The sequence below is a fragment of the Hypanus sabinus genome, chromosome 8 (assembly GCF_030144855.1).
Source record: "Hypanus sabinus isolate sHypSab1 chromosome 8, sHypSab1.hap1, whole genome shotgun sequence".
NCBI lineage: Eukaryota > Metazoa > Chordata > Chondrichthyes > Myliobatiformes > Dasyatidae > Hypanus > Hypanus sabinus.
In genome coordinates, this window is record NC_082713.1 from 169,653,295 (window position 1) to 169,680,209 (window position 26,915).

General features: G+C 43.2%; 1 protein-coding gene across 6 annotated transcripts in view; it reads right to left on the reverse strand.

The window, feature by feature from the left end:
• Nucleotides 1-26,915, reverse strand: part of dram1 (DNA-damage regulated autophagy modulator 1) — a 533,733-nt gene that overhangs the window by 456,482 nt on the left and 50,336 nt on the right. For 2 of the 6 annotated variants that reach the window (XM_059978519.1, XM_059978518.1), the window contains exon 6: nucleotides 26,348-26,440. In XM_059978519.1, the coding sequence (XP_059834502.1) occupies nucleotides 26,348-26,440 (93 nt within the window). Of the gene's footprint in view, nucleotides 1-16,932; nucleotides 21,857-22,347; nucleotides 22,448-24,198; nucleotides 25,685-26,347; nucleotides 26,441-26,915 lie in introns of those variants that run through there. The other 4 variants (XM_059978517.1, XM_059978516.1, XM_059978521.1 and 1 more) reach the window with 4 other exon arrangements.

The following is a 26,915-nucleotide window of genomic DNA, read 5'->3' on the forward strand; positions in this document are numbered from 1 at the left end:
ATGTACATTCTCCTTACAGACAATGGTGGGAATTGAACCCTGATCATTGGTGCAGTAAAGTATTAGGCTTCACTACTGTGCTGTATTAACATTTTTATTAAAAATCTTTATCCTGAGAAAGACTGAGGCTAAACTTATTGCTGTCAAGTTCATTAATAAAAGCAGCTAAAAGAGATGTAGCATTCACAAAACACTGGAGGAATTCAGCAGGTCAATCATTCATTGTTTTGGGCCAAGACCCTTTTTCAGGACAGTGATTTAATAAAATCTTTTTCCCCAGGGCTGAATTGTCTAGAGAGGGCATAGTTTTAAGGTATTTGGAAGTAGATACAGAGAGGATATCAGGGGTAAGTTTTTTACGCAGAGAGTGGTGAGTGCATGGAATGGGCTGCCGGTGGCAGTGGTGGAGGTGGAAACGGTAGGGTCTTTTAAGAAACTCCTGGGTGGCTACATGGAGCTTAGGAAAATAGAGGGCTATGGGTAAAGCCTAGGTTGTTCTAAGGTAGGGACATGTTCGGCACAGTTTTGTGGGTTGAAGGGCCTGTATTGTGCTGTATATTTTCTGTTTCTCTAATCCATTGGGACAGCCCCCTCTACTGGGCTTCCTATTAACTGTCTAACTAAAGCTTTATCATCTTTATAGTATAGAATTTCAATTATTTTAAATTAACTTTTTTTCTGAAGGATCTCCTTTACACACCCAAGTTAGTTCTAAAATGGTACTTGAATTAAAACATTATCACCATCACTTTCTGGCAATGTTCCATGTTACTAATGGGGAGATTTACCACCTTTTCTAAACTACTACCAACTTCTTGGAATCAGTTTCTTGTCAAATAAAATGCCAACTTCATTAGAAGCTGACAAATTGAAACTTTTTCCAGATAAAATTCGAACATAGAAAGCATTTCCCAATTTTTAATCAAATTTACTAGCATCTTGGTCCTATTTAAGGATATTTAATCTCCTTTTGTTATTATGAGGGGTGAGTGATAAGTTTGTGGCCTAAGGTAGGAGTCAATTTTAGAAAACCCAGCACATTTATTTTTCAACATAGTCCCCTCCTACATGTACACACTTAGTCCAGCGGTCGTGGAGCGTACGGATCTTGGACCTCCAGAAAGTGTCCACAGATGGGTGATTGATAAGTTTGTGGCCTATGGTAGAAGGAAATGACTTATACAGCTCTTGTTACATGCACATGTGGGACAACTCTTTGATTATGCAGAAAGTTAGAAGTTAATAACTCATGTCCTACTGTAGGCCACGAACTTATCAATCACCTCGATGAGTTAACTTATTTATTGTTATTAACTTATTTATTATTATTATTTTCCTCTTCTATGTTACGTGTTACATTGAACTGCTGCTGCTAAGTTAACAAATTTCACGTCACATACCATATGACGTACCATAGGTCTCTATTCGTTGGAGCGTAGAAGGTTGAGGGGGGATTTGATCGAGGTATTTAAAATTTTGAGAGGGATAGATAGAGTTGACGTGGATAGGCTGTTTCCATTGAGAGTAGGGGAGATTCAAACGAGAGGACATGATTTGAGAGTTGGGGGCAAAAGTTTAAGGGAAACATGAGGGGGTATTTCTTTACTCAGAGAGTGATAGCTGTGTGGAATGAGCTTCCTGTAGAAGTAGTAGAGGCCAGTTCAATTGTGTCATTTAAGGTAAGATTGGATAGGTATATGGACAGGAAAGGAGTGGAGGGTTATGGGCTGAGTGCGGGTAGGTGGGACTAGGTGAGATTAAGAGTTCGGCATGGACTAGGAGGGCTGAGATGGCCTGTTTCTGTGCTGTGATTGTTATATGGTTATACCAGTGATAATAAACATGATTCTGATTCTGATTTAGTATGTTACTGAAAATAAAATCTTTGTTTTCAGTATCTCATTATACAGGGAACACATGCCCAGAGATGAAGTTAAATGCCAGGAAGCTTTGGGTTGAATAGGTTTAATCTTAACAATGCTGATATGGCTCTCTTACACATCCCAACGGCTCTCAGATTTTAGTGTGATTTGTTGAATCAGAATCGGATTTAATATTACCATTATGTGTCATGCAATTTGTTACTTGTTGGGCAATTTATATGGTCATGAAAACCTGCTTTTCCCCTCTTCCAAATATTTTAAGAGTCAGAGAGACATAGAACACTACAGCACAGAAAGGGGCCAGAGAGGGGAACTGAAGGGGGAGGGGAAAATTGCCTCACATTGGAGAGAATGATGTTCATACCATCAGGTTGGAGGCTATCCAGATAGAATATGAGGTGTTGAATGTTCTATTCCTCAAAAAAACAGAACACTGGAAGAACTCAGCAAGTTGAGCAGCATCTGTGGAGGCAGAAGGTGTATGTTGGTGTGTCAGGTCGAGACCCAGCGTCAGGACTGAGGGGGAATAGATTGTCCAGGAGTGTGAGGACGGGGTGGGACAGAGTCCGGTGACTGATAGGTCGAACCAAGGAGAGAGATGTTGGTAGATGGAGTCAGGTGGGGATGAATCAGAATCAGGTTTATTATCACTCGTGTTATTTTGTGGCAGCAGTACAGTGCAAAACTAAAATCACTACAGTTACTGCTCGTTACATAACTGACATTTAGGGCAGCAATGAAGGTACTCCATCTTTGTCTGTCCTTGACCATCTTCTCTATTGTGCCCAAAGTATGGTTCAGGGTCCTCATTTTTGACTCTGTGGGTATTAGGAGCTGAGAGGTAATGTTGCAGCTATATAGGACCCTGGTCAGACCCCACTTGGAGTACTGTGCTCAGTTCTGGTTGCCTCATTGCAGGAAGGATGTGGAAGCCAGAGAAAGGGTGCAGAGGAGATTTACAAGGATGTTGCCTGGATTGGGGAGCATGCCTTATGAGAATAGGTTGAGTGAACTTGGCCTTTTTTCCTTGGAGTGACGGAGGATGAGAGGTGACCTGATAGAGGTGTACAAGATGATGAGAGGCATTGATTGTGTGGATAGTCAGAGGCTTTTTCCCAGGGCTGAAATGGTTAGAATGAGAGGGCACAGTTTTAAGGTGCTTGTAAGAAGGTACAGAGTAGATGTCAGGGGTAAGTTTTTTACACAAGAGAGTGGTGAGCGCGTGGAATGGGCTGCCGGCAACGGTGGTGGAGGCAGATAGGATAGGGTCTTTTAAGAGGCTTTTGGATGGGTAACCATATAACCATATAACAATCACAGCACGGAAACAGGCCATCTTGGCCCTCCTAGTCCGTGCCGAGCCCTTAATCTCACCTAGTCCCACCTACCCGCACTCAGCCCATAACCCTCCACTCCTTTCCTGTCCATATACCTATCCAATTTTACCTTAAACGACAAAACTGAACTGGCCTCTACTACTTCTACAGGAAGCTCATTCCACACAGCTATCACTCTTTGAGTAAAGAAATACCCCCTCATGTTTCCCTTAAACTTCTGCCCCCTAACTCTCAAATCATGTCCTCTAGTTTGAATCTCCCCTACTCTCAATGGAAACAGCCTGTTCGCGTCAACTCTATCTATCCCTCTCATGGAGGTACATGGAGCTTAGTAAAATAGAGGGCTATGGGTAAGCCTAGTAATTTCTAAGGTAGGTACATGTTGGGCACAACTTTGTGGGCCAAAGGGCCTGTATTGAGCTGTAGGATTTCTATGTACAGTCCCAAGTTGTCTTTGGTCTTTCATGTTTCCTCTGCCCTTCAGGGGCCCAATGAAGTGCTGTCCTAATGGTGGAGTTCACCTCTCTTCACAACGCGTGCCCAATCCATCTCCAACGTGTCCTCATGATTATTGTGGCCATTTCCTTTAAATGACACCAAAGGAGTAGGGCATAGCTGGAGATCTTTCCTGACCAGAAAATACGAAGGATCTTCTGGAGATTTGTGGTGTGGAATGATGACAGCTTGGGAAGGTCGCTCTCTGCCATGCGCCAACATTCTGACCCATAGAAGAGAATGGACAGATCACAGCTCTGGTACAGCTTCACTTTGGCTTGGGGAGGCTGTAAAATTACTATAACTTACAATAAAAAGTGCAAAAGAGGAAATAGTGCGGAGTTCATAGATGAATCATAATGGTAGTAACATCACCTAGTGGTCATCGTTAAGAACTAATTTGACTCAAGTCAAGTGCAGTGCAGAAACTTTAGAGATTGTAACATCCAGTCCTATTAATCAAACTGAATATCTGGAATAAACCAGTGACCATTGTGAAAGGGCAGCTGACATCGGGCTGGCAGGATCCATCGCTAGATAGTATATTAGATCCACCCATTTATTGCCACGAAAGCTTCAAGATGAAGAATACCCCTTGAGTCTGCGAGAGCTGGGTGCAAGATGACTCACTGACAGACTACACAGTAACAGACCTAGGAATGGAAACGACGAGGAAATAGACAACTAGCACGGCATTTGACAGAGCAGCACCACCGGTAGGACACAAACTACAATGCTGCATCTGTGGCTGAACAAAGATAACATCAGAGAAGGGGCTTAAGATCCACCAGGGCAGGAAAAAGTGCCTGAGGGAGCTCGGTGAGGGGCCTCACATTGACCATTACCTTCTAAGAGGTAGATTAAATTAGTCAAGTGAAGCCAAGTGACAGGACAAACACCGCAGTCCACAGGGTATCAACACCCCAGGCAAAACTCAGCCAAGCACAGATCCACCAACGGACAGGAGTCCAGAGCCCAACCAGCCACGGCCAGCAGCAGAAAGGAAGATGGAAGGATGAAAGTCCCAAATCTTGTGGCCAACACTTGCCAGAAGAATGGGTGGGAGATCATCAACACACACCTCGTCCATCTTCTAGAAGAACTGAAGGGAAGTGTGGAAAGAAAACTGGAGAAGTGGGGAGACATCAGATACAGCTATGGGGTAGGGAGATTTGGTGTGAAAAAACAGAGGACACAGAGGGAACCTCCAGTCCAGCCCAAGTCTCGGAGACAGCAGGAAATCGAAAGACTGGTGAAAGAAAGGAGACAGCTGAGGAAACAGTGGAGGAAGTCCACAGAAGGGGAAAGGAAAGGACTCGAGGTATTACAAGCAGAAATAAAGCAGCGCTTGACAAAGCAGCAAACAGCAGAATGCTTGAGACAACAACATACGAGGAAAGAACGGACGAGGGCAAGCTTTTAAAGAGATTCTTACAAGTTCGTCAAAAGCCTCTTTGGCAAGGAGAAAGTGGGGTCCTAAGAGTACCTGTGAGGGAACTGGAGGACCCACTCTGACAGAGGCATGAGTCAGTCACCATTCTAAATCACATGCCATCAATCCACCCAACTGAGCACCAGATGGAGGTAAGGCTCCCTACATGGAGGAAGGTGGAAAATAAAGTTAAATGAGCAAGATCAGCATCATCTCCAGGGCCCAATGGCATCCCATACAGGCTCTATAAGAACACCCACGGCGTCCTGAAATACCTCTGGAATCTAATGAAGGTGGAAATGGGGGAAAGGAATTATACCTAAGGCATGGGGAAGGGCAGGAGAGATACTAATTCCCAAAGAGAAGAATTCCTCAACAATCAGTCAGTTCTGCCAGATCAGTCTCCTGAATGTGGAAGGAAAGATTTTCTTTGGTGTTGTGGCTCAAAGACTCTCAGCCTTTTTGCAGAGCAACCACTTTGTTGACACATCAGTGCAGAAAGCTGGAATGCATGGTTTCCCAGGACATCTGGATCACACAAATGTCACCTGGCTCCAGGCATAAACTGCCAAGAAAGAAAAGAAAGACCTGCATGTGGTCTTCCTAGATCTTGCCGATGCCTTTGGGTCAGTGCCTCACGAGACTCCGTGGGCAGCTTTCAACTTTTTCCAGGTTCCTCAGGGCATCACAAAGCTAGTCAAAGCGTACTTCCAGGATCTGCAGTTCTGCGTCACAACACAAGATAACACGACCACATGGCAGCACCTTGAGATAGGCATAATGGCGGGCTGTACCATCTCTCCTCTGGCATTTATCATGGCAATGGAGCTCATTATCTTAGCATCACAATGGGTGGTCAGTGGGAAACACTTGAAGAATGAGCTGTGTCTTCCTCCAATCAGGGCGTACGTTGATGACATGATTATAATAACAACAACAGAAGCATGCACCAAACACCTGCTGGATAAACTCCAGGGAAACATCAAATGGGCACGAATGGAGATCAAACCCAATAAATCTTGCAGTATCTCAATTGTCAAAGGTCGGCTCACCAACATAAGGTTTTGTATCCGCTGATTAGTTGAACTCTTGTCAATCAAAGGGTTTAAACATCAGTTAAAATCACCACCCATTAACAATATGTATTCATTTAAGTCCAGCAATAAAGCAAATAAAGTGGCTTCTGAGTTGTTCTGCATCACTTATGAACTCTTTTCTAATTGATTTTGGCCTGGTTGAAATTTGAAGACATTTACATCCTAATGATAGAGATTATTCTTTTTTTTCACACGTTCACAAAAAAATTCAAGAATCAATTACTTTATAGATGATCCACGATTTTTGTCCAAAGTCCAGAAATGTGAATATGATGCTATAGTTCTTTCAAATCATGCGCCTTTAAGTTTAGTTTTAGAATTGAATGATGTTGCTATTGCAAATTTGCGGTGGCGTTTTTGAGAAAATTTATTACAAAGTCCGGACTTTGTCAAATTTATTGAGACTCAGATAAAAGATTTTTTTCTTTTTAACAATATGGGAGATGTATCAAAATTGATTATATGGGATATATTTAAAGTATATTTGCGTGGTCAGATAATTTCCTATTCAGCTGAGCTTAAGAAACAGACAAAAACTAAGTTAGATAAAATTTCCAAACAAATTAAAAATGGATAATATTTATGCATTCTCTCCTAACATTGATTTATTTAAACAAAGAGTTGAACTCCAATCACAATATAATGTATTATTAACTCATCCTTTTGAAAGAAATTTACTTTCAGAATGCTATTTTTTCAATGCAATCTTCTAAAGCTCCTGGACTGGATGGTTATTCTGTAGGATTTTATAAAAAATTTGAAAAAATGCTCTCTTCATATATATTGGAAACGCTTAAAAGATTCTTTTTTGATAGGCGAGTTACTTCCCCCATTTTATGAAGCTTCTATTTCTTTAATTCTTAAGAAAGATAAAGATTCTGCTAACTGCTTCATATAAACCTGTTTCATTATTAAATGTGGATGCTAAAATTCTCTCAAAAATAATGGCTAATCAGCTGGAGAATATTTTAGCTAAAATTATTTCTCAAGATCAAACAGGTTTTGTAAAGGGCCGCTATTAATTTAATAATTTTGTAACAAGTATGCCTTAGGGTCACCTCACACCAACTTTTAGATGTGGTCCTTGAGCCTGGTGGTACATTGTGTGTTTACTGAGCTCTTGGTAAACACACTCTGTGTACATGCACATGTACATACACAAACATTGCCTTGTCCTCTTGCTGCTGTCCTTGCACTGAATGTGCACACTTCAATGTCTCCCCCCAGCATATTCTTATAATGGGTTTGGCTTTATGGAGCCTTCCCCGCCATACACTTTGGAATATTCCATTTCTTTAGCAATGGGGATGTGTACATGTTGTCTGTAAACTCTATTTAAGATAGATATTTCTGCTTATTTTGTAAAATGATTCTAACTACGTTGTGGGGTGCATCATATTCTGATTTATGTGTTGTCTTATGTTAACTTTGTGGGTCATTAAGGATGGTATGTCCTGGTGCCTAAAAAAAAACAGGGCAGATCGCTCTTAGAGACGCAGCTGCCAGTAGTTCACACCAGAGAAAGTAGTGTGAAGCTATTGTTGTGCTTTCTGGTAGATAGCTTTTTGTAAATATTGACAGTTTTCACTAATTCCACTGATTTTTGATGCACCTAATAGACACCCTTGCAGTAAAGTGCGAAGCAACTCCAGGCATCTTTCTTTTGCAGTCAAACCCCATGTATTGTAACATACATGCTTTCAAGCTTTGTATCTTCTGCCTGACAGGAGTAGGAGGAATGTCCAGGATGGCCAGGATCTTTATGCCGGCACTTCACCGAGATAGCGAGGGGTGTAGATGAAGTTGCACTGGCAAGGATACAGCCATTGTAAAATGTGCCTAACTTATTTCACCCTTTGTTTGGAATAATAAAAGACCAAGAATTACTAAATATCATTTACAAAAGTTAAAAAAAAAGATGGAGTTCTTGCTTTGCCTAATTTAAGAATGTATTGTTGGGCTGTTAATGTACGTTATATGTGTTTTTGTTTATATTGGCTGATAGAGATGAACGACCACCTTGGGCTGATTTGAAATTGAATGCTGTGAAACAGTTTCATTTAACCACATTATTAGGAGCTTCTCTGTCTGTACCACTGGCCAAAATTACTAATTTAAATTTATCTCCTGTGATTAAGCAGTCATTACAAATTTGGTTCCAGTTTCGTAATTTTTTTAATCTTAAAAAATTTAAACTTTTTATTTAATTTATTGAAATTATTTATTTAAACCTTCATTAAGTGATCCTACTTTCTTCTTTGGAGGAATAAAGGGGTTTATTCCTTCACAGATTTGGTCCAAGATGGCCGACATGTCTTTTGAGAAAATAGTAACTAAATACTCTCTCTCATATTCAAATTTCCTGCAATATCTTCAGGTCAGACACTTCTTATAAAAATCCTTAAGTAATTTTCCACACATACAAACCCCATTTCCAGAAAAGTTGGGATATTTTCCAAAATGCAATAAAAACAAAAATCTGTGATATGTTAATTCACGTGAACCTTTATTTAACTGACAAAAGTACAAAGAAAAGATTTTCAATAGTTCTACTGACCAACTTAATTGTATTTTGTAAATATGCACAAATTTAGAATTTGATGGCTGCAACACACTCAACAAAAGTTGGGACAGAGGCATGTTTACCATTATGTTACATCACCTTTCCTTTTAATAATACTTTTTAATCGTTTTGGAACTGAGGATACTAATTGTAATAGATTTGTAATTGGAAATTTTGTCCATATTTGCTTGATATAAGACTTCAGCTGCTCAACAGTCTGTGGTCTCTGTTGTCTGATTCTCCTCTTCATGATGCACCATACATTTTCAATAGGAGATAGAGCTGGACTGGCAGCAGGCCAGTCAAGCACACGCACTCTGTGTCTACAAAGCCACGCTGTTGTAGCCCGTGCAGAATGTGGGGTCTGGCATTGTCCTGCTGAAATAAGCATGGACGTCCTGGGAAGAGACGTTAACCTGATGGCAACATATGTCTCTCTAAAATCCTAATACACGCCTCAGAGTCAATGGTACCTTCACATACATGCAACTCACCCATGCCGTGGGCACTGATGCACCCCCATACCATCACAGATGCTGGCTTTTGCACCTTTCGCTGATAACAATCAGGATGGTAGTTTTCATCTTTGGCACGGAGAACTCAACGCCCGTTTTTTCCAAAAACTAGCTAAAATGTGTACTCATCTGACCACAGCACACGGTTCCAGTCTTTCGGTCCATCTGAGATGAGCTCGGGCCCAGAGAACTCACCGGCGTTTCTGCACAGAGATGATGTATGGCTTCCTCCTTGCGTAATACAGTTTCAAGTTGCATTTCTGGATGCAGCGATGGACTGTGTTAAGTGACAATGGTTTTCCGAAGTACTCCTGAGCCCAGGTGGCTATAATTGTCACAGTAGCATGGCGGTTTCTTAGGCAGTGCCGCCTGAGGGCTAGAAGATCACGCGCATTCAACAGTGGTTTCCGACCTTGCCCTTTACGCACTGAGATGTCTCTGAATTTTCTGAATCTTTTCACAATATTATGTACCGTAGATGTTGAAAGACCTAAATTCTCTGCAATCTTGCGTTGGGAAATGTTCCTTTTGAACTGACTAACAATTCTCTCACAAATTTTGGCACAAAGGGGTGAGCCACGACCCATCCTTGCTTGCAAAGACTGAGCCTTTGATGGACGCTACTTTTATACCCAGTCATGATACCTCACCTGCTACCAATTAGCCTGCTTAATGTGGAGTCTTCCAAACCAGTGTTACTTGAATATTCTGTGCACTTTTCAATCTTATTTTAACTCTGTCCCAACTTTTGTTGAATATGTTGCAGCCATCAAATTCTAAATTTGTGTATATTTACAAAATACAATTAAGTTGGTCAGTAAAACTATTGAAAATCATTTCTTTGCACTTTTGTCAGTCAAATAAAGGCTCACGTGAATTAACATACCACAGATTTTTGTTTTTATTGCATTTTGGAAAATATCCCAACTTTTCTGGAAATGGGGTTTGTACAAGATTCTGGCCTGTTAGATATTATTTTAAAAATGAATCCTTTAGTGAAGGGTTTTATTAGGAAAATTTATAATTTATGGTTACAGCAACACAATTACCCTTCACTTAAGATTAAGCAAGATTGGGAGGGAGAGCTTAACACGAGCAGAAGATTGGTTGTGGATTTTGAACTTGGTCAATTCTTCTTCGATTTGTGCCAATCACAGAATTTAGAATTGTACATCATTACTATCTGACAAAGGAGAGACTGTCTAAAATGTTTCCTAATGTTGATAGTGTGACAGATTTAAAACCGAGACAGCCACATTGACACATATGTTTTGGTCGTGTTCTGTACTGAAACATTTTTGGAAGCCTATTTTCTCTACAATTTCTAAAGTTTTAAAAATTAATTTACAACCTAATAAATTGACAGTTTTATTTGGTATAATCCCTCAATATATTCATGGTATTTCTCTATCAGACCAACATGTAATTGCATTTGTTACATTATTGGCCAGAAGGGCTATTTTGTTGAAATGGAAAGATGCTTCTGCTCCTATTTTGATACAATGGTTTTCCCAAGTGATGTTATGTCTTAGTTTGGAGAAAATCAGGTCGAACTTTTGATCCTCGATTCGATTTTGAGAAAGGTGGGGTTCATTCACCCAATACTATCATCTGATTTGAGATCATTAATATGGTTTCCTTCCGATTTTTCTTTAAGTGGATTTGAGTTGGCAGAATGATGTTTTTTTTTATGGAAGCTTGTATAATGTATAGCTCCGGGGTTGTGTTCCCAGTGGGGTTTTTTTGCATTTTTTTAGTTAGTAGGGGTTCCTTTTTTTCCTTCTTTTTCTTTCAAAAAAATATTCTTAACACTACTTTTTTTATTATTATTGATATATTGCTTAGCTTTGTTAATTAATTTGCTCATTTAATTCCTTTTTGCACGTAATGACATTGACTTAATATATCTTTTTTTGTCAATCTTCAATAATAATTAATAAAAAGATATTAAAATGAGTAAGGTTTTGTATCAATGCTGAGCCAATACCAGCTGTCCTGGAGAAGCCCATCAAAAGCCTTGGACATTGGTACAATGCAGACCTCAGAGACACCGAGCAGGTGGAACAACTAAGGCAGGGTACAACCAATGGCCTCAAGCTTATCAACAACACGGCTCTCCCAGGGAGGTTGCAGCTTTGGTGCTTTCAGTTTGGACTGTTGTCCCAACTTATGTGGCCAGTTACCATCCATGAGGTCACTATGTCTCATGCAAGTCAGCTGGAGAGGCTGGTGAATTTCCATACGAGAAAGCGCTTGGGCTACCGAGATGCCTTAGCAGCATAGGACTTTACGGGAATGGAGCCCTTTCTCTGCCAATTTCTAGCCTGGTGGAGGAATACAAGTGTGCCAAAGCAAGGCTGGAAATGACACTCAAAAAATCTTGGGACCCAATCTTAAGAGGCGTTACTCCTGCTCTAGCAACAGGGAAGAAATGGACCCCAGCCGCAGCAGTACTGGACGCAGAAGCCACCCTCCCACACCGGGACATAGTGGACTATGTCCAACAGGGCAGAGGAGACTTTGGCTTTGGAGTAATGAAACCTACCTGGCAAAAGGCTACTACAACTGAACACCAGCACCTGGTGGTGGAGGAGGTGCGCCAGCACGAAGCAGCAGCCAGATGTGCCAAAGCAACATCCCAAGCCAAGCAAGGCTGCTGGATGAGGTGGGAGGGTGTTGAGAGCAGGAAAATCACATGGAGTGAGCTGTGGACCATGGAGTCAAACAGATTGGGCTTAATCATCAGAGCAACATATGATGTCCTGCCCTCTCCTACAAACCTAACTCTTTGGCTGGGAGAGGATCCGGCCTGTCCTCTGTGTGCAGTCCCGGCATCCCTCAAGCACATCTTAGTTAGTTGCAAGACCAGCCAAATACAAGGCAGATACACCTGGTGACACAACCAAGTGCTGAGGTGTACGGCAGCTGAGCTTGAGTGTAAGAGAGTAACCACCAACGTCAGGCCTCTCGATGCCCAGACTATGTTCCCACAACTACCATCCTTCATCTGGGAAGGAGAGAAACTGGGGGCTAATCCCTTGCCTCATGACTCATGCCCACTGAGTGCAGCCAGGGACTGGGAAACGCGTGTCGATTTAGGCCAGAAACTTACCTTCCCATCTGAAATTGCAACAACCAACCTGCGTTCTGACCTGGTCCTTTGGTCCAACTCCTGTCTTTATCATTGAGCTGACGGTCCAATGAGAGGACACTGTGGATGGGGCTCACGAATGGAAAAGGCTGTGATATGCCAACCTTGCAGTTGAAGCAGAGGAGTGAGGCTGGCATGTAAAAGTGCGCCCAGTTGAGGTGGGGTGCAGGGGCTTTGTAGCCAGTTCCACCATAAGGCTGCTGGGGGAAGTAGGAGTCAGAGGGCAGGCCCATAGGAAGGCAATTGAAGCACTTGCTAATGCTGCCGAAATGAGCAGTCACTGGCTGTGGGTGAAAAGTAGGGATGCTGTCTGGGCTGCCAAGTGACCATCATGTGACTAACCATGTGACACACACCCAGGCCTGGTCAGCCTGTGGTGGGCCTGCCTCAGCTGAGGGTGTCTTGTGATAAAAGGCCAAAACACCCAGTGATGTCGAGGTACACAACTGAAGATATGTTGTAATGGTAGAAACAGCATCTAGTGGTCATCTTTAAGAACTACTTCCACTCAAGTCAGGTGCAGTGCAGAAACTTTAGGGATTGTAGCATCCAGTCTTATTATTCAAACAGGACTGTTCAGAAATCTGATGGTAGAAGGGAATAAGCTAATCCTAAAATATTGAGTGTGGGTTTTCAGGCTCCTGGATCTCCACTTTGAGGAGAGGGCATGTCCTGGGTGATGGAGGTCCTTAGTGATGAATGTCACCTTCCTGAGGCACAGTTTCTTGAAGATGTCCTCAATGGTAGGGAGGGTTGTACACAGAAGTGCCCTGTTCCCGTCAGGTAGGGGATGTCTGCAGCCCCGCAGTAGTCAGAAAATCCATCCACTGGTCTCCCAAATGCTTGTTGGTGTGTTTGGGCTGTCCACATCAGGCATTCCTAACCTGGGGAGAAACAGTAAGGTCACTCACGTTGGTAAGAGGAATAGAAAAGTGTCTTTGTTTTGTATTGAAACCATCTGTTAAGTGTTGCTGTTTGGGTAGATTTTCACTGCATCAGTGAATCACAAAGTTAAGATGGATGCCTCCTTCTTGACGCACCATCTCTTGAAGATGTTCTTGATCTTGGGAAGCCCATGATGGAGCTGGCTAAGAAAGGTGTTCAAAAAGAGGATACGCCCAGATGGACACGGTGGAGAAGGACATCTGACATTAAAATATTTGATGTTCATTCCATTGGGTTGTAAGAACCCAAGTGAATACAAGGTGTTTGGACTCTCCATGGAAATGGCCAAGAGTAGATAGGTCAATGCGTGAGAAGGAGACTTAAAGTAACTTTTGCCCAGAAGCTCCAGATGGCTGCTCAGGGAGAGTTCAGGTGATCTGCAACGTGGTTTCACCAGTGTAGAGAAGATCACATGAGGAGCACTGAGTGAAACAGACAGGTTGGACGAGGTCCAAATGAACTTCTGTCTAACCGAGGAGGGCTGTTTGAGTCCATGGATGATGGTGACATGACAGGTGAAGGCACACGTAATAAGGCTGTGGGACAGTGTCAGATTTAATATCACCATCAAACAAAGGAGCCATTTGTGGATTACAGGTGGAATGGAGACGGACTAACCCCTATTGACATTAATGGATCTGAGGTTGTGAGGGTGAACAGCTTTAAGTTCCTCAGCATAAACATCACTGAGGTTCTCATGTCATCTGTACACACCAGCTGTGTGGTGGAAAAGGCAAAACAACACCTTTCACCTCAGATGGTTGAGGAGGTTTGGTGTGGGCCCCCAGATTCTAAGAATCTTCTATAGGGGCATAATTGAGAGCATCCTGATCAGCTGCATCACTGCCTGGTTTGGGAACTGTACCTCCCTTAATTGCAGGACTCTGAAGAGAATGGCGTGGACATCCCAGTGCTTCTATAGATGTTATCTTCCTGCTATTCAGGACATTTACAAAGATGGGTGTGAAAAAAGGGCCTGAAGGATCACTGGGGAACTGATTCACCCCAACTGCTACCATCTGGGAAATGGTACCACAGCATAAAAGCCAGGACCAACAGGCTCCACAACAGCTTCTTCCACCAGGCCATCAAACTGCTTAATTCAGGCTGACACAACTGTATTTCTATGTTATATTGACTGTCCTGTTGTACATAATATTTATTATAAATTACTATAAATTGCACATGGCACATTTAGACAGAGATGTAAAGATTTTTACTCCTCATGTATTTGAAGGATTTTTTTGTAATTTTTTTTATTGAAGTTCATCACACAAACATTTCCATAAGATGTATTTCAGACATTGCACATATACATCATATAATCATATATATCACAAATCTCCACAAAGTATTTATCTGGGGTATACACTTATAGAAAAGAGTGGAAAGAAAAAACAAGCAAAAGGAAAGAACTATGTACAAGTAGGGAGTGATCTTTTTTTTACAACAGATTCATTGATTTGTGAGAATAAAATCAGGCCTATGAGGCATTATGTAGTTAAACCATTTTTCCCAGTATGAATCAAATTGTTCCAGCTTATGATTAACAGATGCTGTTATCTTCTCCATTTTGTAAATGTCCATTGTAATTTCCGTCCATGTATTTAAAGTTGGGCTCTCCTGTGATAACCATTCCCTAGTAAGAATTATCAGAATGTTATTATCAGCCTTTATATAAAAAATTAAGGAAGATGTGGCAAGATGGAGCCTGATTCCTTTCCTCAGTCTCAGTTCAAGGATTGAGTCTATTAAAATGAATATACTGCCCAGACTGTTATATCTCTTTCAGACCCTACCAATAGAGATTAATCAAAATCAATTCAATGAATGGAACAAGATGCTATCAAGGTATATTTCGCAGGGTAAAAGGTCTAGAATTCATCTTTAAACTTTGCAATTAGCAAAGGAAAGGGGGGATTGGGCCTACCTTCTCTTAGAGATTGTTATTTTGCAGCACAGTTGAGAGCTGTGATATGTTGGTGCAACCCATTATATGACGCTCAATGGAAAAACATTGAGGAGTGGGTACTTCCCATCCCCATACAAGCAATTTTCGCTGATAACAACCTGCAAAGGTACTTAAATACTATTGATAACCCATGGGTGAAATTGACTCTTAAAATATGGAAAACCACTATAAAAGAATATAATCTAGAGGGAGATACTGCAATTCTTTAATGGTGTGCATATGACTCTGATTTTACACCAAATAAATTGGATGCTAGATTTAAGGACTGGACAGCTAAAGGAATAACAGTTCTTTGCAACATAATGAAAGAAGGGACACTGTTCAGGTTTGAAATGCTTAAAGAGAAACACTTATTAGAAAAACAAGATTTTATCGGTATTTACAGATGCGACAATATGTTAATAAGATGCTTAAAAATGTAACCAAGGCAAATACATGTTTGATAGAGCTCTTTAGAAAAGCATATAATTCAGATAATGGTAGTAGAATCATTTCAAGCATGTATAAAGGGTTGTCAAATCTTAAAACACATTCGACTTCATACATTAAAACAAAATGGGAGAAGGAAGGAGGGATAATTATATCTGAGGAAGAATGGACAAAAATATGGAGATATCAGTGGAAGTGTACCAATTCACAGAAATGGAGGGAGTTTGGATGGAAAAACTTCATAAGATATTTTATTACACCCTTTCAGAAATCCCATTATGATAGTAACCTCCAGTAATAAAGTCAATTCAATTCAATATATGCCATGAAACTTGCTGTGTTCAGCAGAAGTACAGTGCAAAGGCATAAAAATTGCTATAGGATTGAAGATTAGTTAATGTCATTAATAAATGAGAACAAAAGTAATTATTACTCCTGATCCGATGCTGGCAAAAAGCACAATAAGTATAAATACATAAGATAGCCTATATGCATAGATTGATTGTATGTTCATAAAGTGACACTGGACACAGGAGTGTCTGCACATAAGGTGACGGAAGGTAATGATAAAATAGTGGTGGTTGGGGGTGTAGAGGGGTGGGTTAGTGAGTGGAGGTGTTGATCGGCTTTACTGCTTGGGAAAGGTAACTGGTTTTGAGTCTGGTGGTCCTGGCGTGGATCCTACGTAGCCTCCTCCCTGATGGGAGTGGGACAAGCAGCCCATGAGCGGAAAGAAGAGAAAATTTGCAGATGCTGGAAATCGGAGCTACACACACAAAGTGCTGGAGGAACTCAGCAGGCCAGGCAGCATTTTGGGCCGAGATCCTTCAGCAGGACTGGAGAAAAAAAGAAGAGGAGTAGAGTTAAAAGTTGGGGAGACGAGAGGGAGAAACACAAGGTGATAGGTGAAACCTGGAGAGGCGGGGTGAAGTAAAGAACTGGCAAGTTGATTGGTGAAAGAGATACAGGGCTGGAGAAGGGGGAATCTAATAGGAGAGGACAGCAAGTTATGGAAGAAAGAAAAAGGAGGAGGAGCACCAGAGGGAGGTGATGTGCAGGCAAGGAGATAAGGTGAGAGAGGGAAAAGGGGATGGGGAATGGTGAAGGTGGAAGACCTTATAGTCCATCTGGGATCCCTCCAACCTGATGGCATGAACATTGTTTTCATGAATTTCCAGTAATGGTACCCTTCCCCTTCACCATTCCCCACCCACTTTTCCCTCTCTCACCTTATCTCCTTGCCTGCCCAGCACCTCCCTCTCGTGCTCCTCCCTCTTCTTTCTTCCATGGCCTTCATCCTCACCCTGTACCCAGCTTGCTATACTTGCAGTATTTTCCCTGTTCTCCTTTCCCAACATTCCCATGCCACCAGGTGAAATGGCCGAATTGGGTGCTGGCAATGTGCCCACAACCCACAGGCTGAGTTGCCTGTGAGACCATGCACTACACAGAGCAGGGAGTAATCATTTCTTTTGGAACAATCTGCCAGAAGAATTAGCTGAGGCAGGTACAATAGGATCATTAATTGAACAGTTGAGCAATGAAGGACTTTTCCCTTTGGAGCAAACGAGAATGGCAGATGACGTGAGAGGTGTTCCAGAAGACAAGAGGCGTCGAGTGAACAGCCAGAGACTTTTACCCAGGGCAGGAATATCTAATGCCAAGGGGATATATTTTTGAGGTGATTGGAGGGAAGTATAGGGGGGATGTCAGTGGTAAGTTTTTTTCAGAGTGGTGAGTGTGTGGAACACATGGCCAGGGTGGTGATAGAGGCAGGTACATTAAGGACATTCAAGACACCCACACAAAATGTTGGAGGAACTCAGCAGATCAGGCAACGTCTATGGAAAAGAATGAACAGTCAAAATTTTTGGCTGAAATCCTTCTTCAGGACTGAGAGGGAAATGGGGAGAGTTCTGAATTAAAAGGCGAGGGAGGAGAAAGAGGCTAGCTGGAAGGTGACAGGTGAAGCCAGGTGGGTAAGAAAGGTCAAAAGTTGGAGAAGAAAGAATCTGATAGGAGAGGAGAGTGGATCCACCTTTTAATTCAGGCATCTCCCCTCTTCCTTCTCAGTCCTGAAGGGTCTCAGCCCAAAATGTCGACTATTTATTCTTTTCCATGGATCTGCCTGACCTGCTGAGTTCCTCTAGCATGTTGTGTGAGTCTCTTGAATGTCCAAAAACTCTCTGCCCCTACCACCTCCCCCGTCAGTGTGTTCCACGTGCTCACCACTAACATCCAAGTTCCTCCAGCATATTGTGTGTGTTGCTTTGGATTTCCAGCATCTGCAAATCTTCTCATGTTCGTTTGTGATTTAAGGAACTCTTAGATAGCCATATGGATGTTAGAAAAAGGGAGGGCTACGTAGGAGGGAGGGTTCGAGGTCAGAGTGGGTTAGAAGGTTGGCAAACATGGTGGCTGAATGGCCTGTAATGCACCGTGGTGTGCCATACCCAGAAACACTTGGGCTGGACGTGGAGGGATAGGGCGGAACACAGGAAATTGGGACTAACCATGTGGTCAGTATGGGCTTGGGCTGAACTTCCACGACCTGCAGACTCGTTGAAAAGTGACGGACCTCAAGCTGAATAATCTGCCATTGTTTCAGATTCAGGAGAATGACTGAGATCAGGGACTCATGGAAAGAAGACAGGAGTGGGGACGTGTGAACATAAAATCACAAATACAATTTGATAAAATATTGTTTATTAATAAAAATTTAACAAACAGTAATGAAACTTCAGTACAGTAAAATAGACATGTATACATTCTCATGACCATCTCAAATAAAGTTCTATCAAATTTTCATCAACTGGTTTATAAATCAAATCATAAAATATTTCATTAATCTTCTTTGTTAGATTTGCATTCCTATTGAACTCAACTCAGATTTCTGTTGGTATTGTTGTGTCTTAAAAAGCCAGCATTGGGATTAACCAAATCTGAGGTTTCTGTGAGAAAATCTGAGTTGAACAAATACAGCAATATTTATATACATTTATCATTGCAGATGGCAGTGGAGACCAAGTCATTGAATATATTTAAAGCTGAGTTTGATAGATTCTTGATCAGTCAGGGCATCAAAGGTTACAGAAAGAAGGCAAGAGAATGGGGTTGAGAGGGCTAACAAATCAGTACTGATGGAATGGCGGCACTGACTCGATGGGATGGATGGCCTATTTCTGCTCCTATATCATATGGTCTAAAATCTTCGTATGCAGGAGCACTAGAAGGCAAAATATGACAGAGGTCCATCGGAGATGTAAGGGAGTTGATGAAAGGCTTGGTTAAAGGGATGGTGGAGAGGTTTAGGGAAGAATTCCTGGAGATAGGCTCCTAGGCTGCTGAAGACACAATGCCAAGAGTGATTAAATTCAGAATGAACAAGAAGCCAGAATTGGAGGAGCACAGAGATGCAGGGCTGGAGGAGATCACAGGAGTTTAGAAAGAGCTTTGATAACTATGCTTTGCAGCAGAGTAGAATAGTGTAACGTTTTGTAGTACCAGTGATTAGGGATTCAATATCCATCACTGCCTCTAAGGTGTACATTCTCTCCATGACCATATGGGTTTCCTCCAGGTGCTCTGGTTTTCTCCCACAGTCCAAAGACATACATGTTAGGGTTAGTAAGTTGACATGCTATGTTGGCAATGGATGCATAGCAACACTTGTCAGTTGCCCCCAGCACATCTTTGGACTGTGTTGGTTGTTGATGCAAATGACACATTTCACTGTATGTTTCAATATATGTTTGACAAATTATGCTAATCTTTCATATTTAATATTACTGGAGTGTTATTGGATTCAGATCCAGACTGAGTGCTGTTTTGCAGTCAGAAAGTGTGCAGTTTCAGCAAGAACTTGCAAGTGGTGCAATTTCCATTTGCCTGGTGCCCTTCTCACACTGGAAGGTAGAGTTTGCAGTCTTAGGAGGAACTGACAAAAAAGTCTCTGTGTGTATCTGCTATGCTACTGCTGCATTGTAATTAAAGACATTTAAACACTTAAGTGTTCAACAATTTGTACTTTTTTGCATGGGAGCATTTGTAATGATTTGGTTTTGCAAGCATTACTCAACAGTTATGTGGAACAGTGGGTGGGGAATATAACCATATCACAATTACAGCACGGAAACAGGCCATCTCGGCCCTTCTAGTTCGTGCCGAACGCTTACTCTCACCTAATCCCATTGACCCGCGCTCAGCCCATGACCCTCCATTCCTTTCCTGTCCATAAACCTATCCAATTTTGCTTTAAGTGACAATACTGAACCTGCCTCTACCACTTCTACTGGAGTAACACACACAAAATGTTACAGTCCATGTTCCAAGCTTTCCCTGATAACGCTCCCCAACTCTCCTTGTGTTTCAATGGCTATTTAGTCCATTTTCCAAACCATCCCTGGTAATACCTAACCCTTCATGCGTTTCGTTGGCTATGTCGAACAGTCCATGTTCCAAGCCTTTTTTGAGTAACTGCAATCGTTACCAATGGCCAGATCAGAAATGTATGTTATCACAGGGGGAACATGCAGACCCCGTCCAGGCAGTGCCATACCCTGGAAGCTGTGAAGTAAATGTTCCTGTGCTGCCTTTCTGAGAAATGTTTGGGAGTTTCCTATCCTGACTTTCTGCCTTTTCCTCACTCGTTAATACTTAACATCTTCTCCAAACTGATAGTCACATATAAATAACTTGTGAAAAGTGTTGTTCTTGTGAATTTTCTAGGTTTTTTTACAACTTTAAATGTGCTATATAGTTTTGGGATTATTTCTTCCTGAGCAATCCAGTCTGTTGTGGGACAATCTGCATCTCTTTCTTCAACCTGTGCTGGGATCCGTAGACTAGACCACAGCTAAGCCAGATGGGTTTACAGTTTTAGTATTGAGGTTAGCATAACACTACAACAGTGCCTGTGAGCTGGATTCATTCTTGCTTCTATCTGTAAGGAGTTTGTATGTTCTCCCCATGACCACGTTGGTTTCCTTCAGGTGGTCCAATTTCAACCCACAGTCCAAAGGTGTATGGGTTAGGGTTAGCAGACATCCCACCCTGCAAAAACTCATTTCAGGGAGGTAACACCGTCAATTTGCAGGAGACTCCCAGAACTTCCAGGAGAGGTGGGAGGTCTACAATAGATTACCTCCTTAGTTAGCCAGCAGGTTTAAATAGCATTAGCTATGCTAATAAACGAATGACACCTGTTAAACTCACCTCAACAGTGATTTAACCCACCATGGGCAATAGAAAAGTTACTGTTGCAAACAGTGCAGTGAGCAACACTGTCATTATTTTTTACCCCTATTAGGCAGGGGTAAACTTTAGTCTGGGGTGAGGCACGTTTTATATTTTCTTTTTTGGGAACATTCTGCCATGGCGCACTCTCTCTCTCGCTCAAACTCGCTCTCTCTCTCTTTCACATTCAAACTCGCTCACTCTCAAAAAAATAAAATCGATTTCTGGGATATTGTATATAATTTGCAGGCGCCAGGGAGCCACTGTCAATATGCGGGAGACTCCCGGAACTTCTGGGAGAGGTGGGATGTCTGGGTTAGTGAGTTGTGGACATGCTATGTTGGCACAACTTACGGCCTACACCCTCAAACTGAATTGCTCGTTGACACAACACATTTCACTCTATGTTTTAATGTACATGTGACAAATGAGGTTAGTCTTTTGTTTGGATTGCTAGAGGCTCCATTTCCTGTTAGGTAAGGCTTCTGGTGCTTCTGTTGAAGAAAGTCTTGGATCTCAGATCCTCCCTATTTGCTTCTATGATGAGGTCAGTGGCCATGGACCAGTAACTCCCACCAGCTGGTGTGGATGTTAGTTTATTTTTGATATTTACAGAAGGTCCTGAAATTGTTTCTGTGTCCTCCTGGAGCTGGCTGGTCATGTTTATCCAGAGTAGTGTGTCTATTTCTGGAGTCTAATATTGCCCATGTGGAATGTCTGGAAGTGCAAAACATCTTAAAATACGAGAAAGATACCGTTGATAACTATGCCAATTCCTCTCTGTCACGCCACATCTTCAGACCTAAGCACAGGATCACACAGAGATTCAGAAGGGTTAAACAAAACTAGGAATTTTATTAACAAAAGAGACAAAGCTAAACACTAGAACTTACAAGGTCTTTGCTAACTCAGCCAGAACTTCACCGGGTAAGGATCAGGACAACAGAGCCAGTGCAGGATTAGCATTGCCCCTTTAAATACACTCCAGGGTATGAAAGAATCTGTGCCCAGCTGATAAAACCCCAGACTAATTACAAGCTTACAAGTAACTATTCTAATAAGAGACAAAAGTCCAAGGTTACTTAATTGGACACCTGCAAAATCTCAGAGAATTAATTGGAAGTGATCAAGGGCAATTGCAACTTAAATGAAAACTAGAGAAAACCTAACAATAACCCATAAAAAGTCCGAAGCGCAACAATAGGGATAATTATAATAAATAAAACACAGAGAGTACAAAAAACTCAGAGCTCTCAGAATACTGTACTGACGGCCCAAAGTGGTGACACGTACCGTCTCAGAGAAGTCACTGATGTTGGAGGCTGTGGAGAATAGGCCTTCTTAACTCATCATCAGAATCAATTATCTCCGTTTTAATATGTAGAGAAAATTTCTGTTGGAGTGAAAGAAACATTGATTTAGAAAACATTTTTTTACCTAATTAGACCAAAGTTAGCAGTGTGGCTACAGGCAATGGTCTTGATGAAGGGTCTTGGCCTGAAACATCAACTGTTTAAGACAAGATTAGCTTTCTTTGTCACATGTACATTGAAACGTACAATGAAATTCATCATTTGCATCAAATCAAATCAAATCAGTGAGGATTGTTCTGGGGGCAGCCCACAAGTGTCACCACACTTCCAGCGCCAACATAGCACGCCCTCAACTCATTGACCCTAACCCACACATCCTCACCAGTTCCCAACACCACCACACTCCTCCGGTTGGCGGAACTGGTACTCACACTTAATAACTTCTCTTTTGGCTCTTCCCACTTTCTTCAGACCAAGGGTGTAGCTATGGGCACTCGCATTGTCCCTAGCTATGCCTGCCTCTTCGTGGGTTATGTAGAACAGTCTATGCTCCAAATCTATACTGGTACTGCTCCCCAACTTCTCCTTCGCTACATTGACAACTACATTGGTGCTGCTTCCTGCACGCATGCTGAGCTCGTCAATTTCAACGACTTTGCCTCTAACTTTCACCCAGCCCTCAAATTCACCTGGTATTTTTCGGACACTTCCTTCCCCTTTCTCAATCTCTCGGTCTCAATCTCTGGAGACAGACTGTCCACTGACATCTTCTATAAACCCAGTGACTCTCATAACTATCTCTTCCCACCCTGCCAAATGTAAAAATGTTATTCCCTATTCCCAGTTCCTCTGTCTCCGCCGCATCTGCTCCAAGGATGAGGCTTTCCATTTCAGGACATCTCAAAAGTCCTCTTTCTTTAAGAATCATGGTTTCCCTCTGCTGTCATCAATGATGCCCTCACCTGCATCTCCTCCATTTCCCGCACTTCGGCCCTCACCCCATCCTCCCGTCACCACAACAGGGACCGTGTTCCCCTTGTCCTCACCTATCATCCCACCAGCCTCCAGATCCAGCATATTATCCTCTGCAACTTCCGCCACCTTCAACAGGACCCCACCACTAAGCACATCTTTCCCTCTCTACCCCTCTCTGCTTTTCGCAGGGATCGTTCCCTCCGCGACTGCCTGGTCCACACATCCCTCCTCACAGATCTCCCACCTGGTACTTATCCCTGCAAGCGTAAGTGCTACTCCTGTCCCTACACCTCCTCTCTTACCACCATTCAGTGCCCCAAACAGTCCTTCCAGGTGAGGCAACACTTCACTTGTGAGTCTGTTGGGGTAATCTATTGCATCCGGTGCTCCCGGTGTGGCCTCTTCTACATCGGCGAGACCCGACGCAGATTGGGGGACCGCTTCATCGAGCACCTCCGCTCCGTCCACCACAACAGACAGGATCTCCCGGTTGCCACCCACTTCAACTCTGCTTCACATTCCCATTCGGATATGTCCATACATGGCCTCCTCTACTGCCATGATGAGGCCAAACTCAGCCTGGAGGAGCAACACCTCATCTACCGTCTGGGTAGTCTCCAGCCCCTTGGTATGAACATCGAATTCTCCAACTTCCAGTAATTCCCTCCCTCTCCCTTCCCCCATCCCACTTTCACTCTGCCTCCTCTTCCAGCTGCCTATCACCTCTCTCATGATTCTGCCTTCTTCTACTATACAGTGCTTTCCCCTTACATTCCTCCTTCACCTCTCCTGCCTATCCCCTCCCTGCTTCCCCTCCCCCACCCTTGATCTTTCCTCTGATTGGTTCTCTCCCTCCCCCCATCTTCTTTATAGGGCCCCTGCCCACTCCTTCTTCAGTCCTGACGAAGGGTCTCAGCCCGAAACGTTGACTGCTCATTTCCATGGATGCTGCCCGACCTGCTGAGTTCCTCCAGCTTGTTTGTACGTGATGACTGAGTGAGTAGTCTTTTTTCCAGAGTGCAAATAGCCTCACGACTTGTCCATGACCTTCACCTCCATCCCTCTGGTTCTCCTCCCCCTTCCCTTTATCCACAGTTAATTGTCCTTCCCTATCAAATTCCACCTTTACCCCTCCCACCTATCTTCTGACTCGACAGAAGTGTACAGGTACAGTGTACAGTGTAGGTCGAGTGGGTAGCCAGAGCAGAAATGGCAAATTTGAGGGGGCATAATCTTAAGTGTTTGGAGGAAAATATAAGGGGATGTCAGAAGTAAGTTCTTTACACAGAGAGTGGTGAGTGAATGGAACATGCAGTCAGGGGTGGTGGTAGAGACAGATACATTAGGGGCATTTAAGGAACCCTTAGATAGGCACATGGGTGATAGAAAACTGGAGGGCTATGTAAGAGGGAAGGGTTAGATTGATCTTGGAGTAGGTTAAAGGGTCAGCACAACATTGTGGGCTGAATGGCCTGTACTGTGCTGTCATGTTCTATGTTCCATAATGAGGTAGATTGTAAGAGTCAAGGCTCCGTCTTTTTGACCACCTGCATTGTACTTTCTCCATAACTGTAACACTTACGTCTGCATTCTGTTTTCCCTTGTACTACATCAATGCACTGTTGTAATGCATTTATCGACATGAATAGTATGAAAAGCAAGTTTTTTTTTAAAACTTACCTTAGTTCATAAGAGAAGAGCATAAAATATAGGAGCAGAAATAGGCCATTCGGCCCATCAAGTCTGCTCAGCCATTTCATCATGGCTGATCCAATTTTCATCCCCACATCCCTTCATGCCCTGACCAGATAACAATATGTGACAATAATAAACCAATTCCAAACTTGGTGGGACGTGGGAAACTCATCCTGAAAGGAAGTGCAAACATTGTGCGCCAAACGGCCTGAACTGTGCCGTAATGTTCTGGGAAAGTCTGCAAGTCAGGCAGCATCTATGGAGGGGAGTGAACAGTGAACGATTCGGCCTGAGACCCTTCGTCAGGAATCCTTGAATATTTCCCACTGTGGGGCAGAGCAGGAGAGGCAGTGATGCACCATCAATAACTCACTCTGAGACGGAAAGGCGAGATATCGGCTTTTATTGACTGGAAGAAGGAACAAGCTGTGAGTGACCACCATACTACATCCTGGAGACTGAGAGGCCGGGCTCAGGCCTTGATCACCTTTATACAGGGGTCTGTGGGAGGAGCCACAGGAGCAGTCAGCAGGGGGGGTGTCCAGACAGGTATATGTAGTTCACCACACGGGGTCTGTGGGAGGAGCCACAGGAGCAGTCAGCAGGGGGCACGTCCAGACAGGTATATGTAGTTCACCACACGGGGCCTGTGGGAGGAGCTACAGGAGCAGTCAGCGGGGGGGGGGGGGGGGGGGTGTCCAGACAGGTATATGTAGTTCACCACATGGGGTCTGTGGGAGGAGCCACAGGAGTGGTCAGCAGGGGGAGTGTCCAGACAGGTATATGTAGTTCACCACACGGGGTCTGTGGGAGGAGCCACAGGAGCAGTCAGCAGGGGGGGTGTCCAGACAGGTATATGTAGTTCACCACACGGGGTCTGTGGGAGGAGCCACAGGAGTGGTCAGCAGGGGGGGGGTGTCCAGACAGGTATATGTAGTTCACCACACGGGGTCTGTGGGAGGAGCCACAGGAGCAGTCAGCAGGGGGAGTGTCCAGACAGGTATACGTAGTTCACCACACGGGGTCTGTGGGAGGAGCCACAGGAGCGGTCAGCGGGGGGGGGGGGGGGGGGGTGTCCGGACAGGTATATGCAGGGGGGTGTCCGGACGGGTATATGCAGGGGGGTGTCCGGACGGGTATATGTAGTTCACCACAGGCAGGTTGTGTTCCCTCGAGTTGCAAACACATGTACGAGGGTACGGAGTTTGAAATGAGTTCATCAGCTGTGGGTGTGAAGCTGAGAATGAAATGGGGGGGGTGTTAGAAGTAGGGAGGGGTGAACCAGCAGGGGCGGTTGACAAAATCCATACCTGAAAGTCTTTAATAAAGGTCATGAAGAAGAAGTTAAAGGAGAAGCCGACCATCCACTCACAAACTGCACTGGCTACATGGCAGCCATAACCCTGGGGAGAAGGACGTGAGAAAAAGACTTAAACTCACATTCCGTTAGCCTAACACTACTTAGTGACCACTTTATCAGCTACATCCTGTACCTTGCACTGAGTGTATGCTCATGGTCTTCTGCTGCTGGAGCCCATCCACTTCCAGGTTCGACATATTGTGTGTTCAGAGATGCTCCACTGCACACCACTGTTGTAATGTGTGATTATTTGAGCTACTGTCACTTTCCTGTCAGTTTGAAGCAGTCTGGCCATTCTCCTCTGACCTCTCTTATTAGCAAGGCATTTTTGCCCACAGGACTGCCCCTCACTGGATTTTTTTTGTTATTCGCATCATTTTCTGTAAACTCGTTGTGTATGAAAATCTCAGCCCCATCTGAGGTAGTCAGACCACCCTGTCTGTCACCAACAATTATTCCATGGTCAAAGTCACTTAGATCACATTTCTGCCTCATTCTGATGTCTGGTCTGAACAACA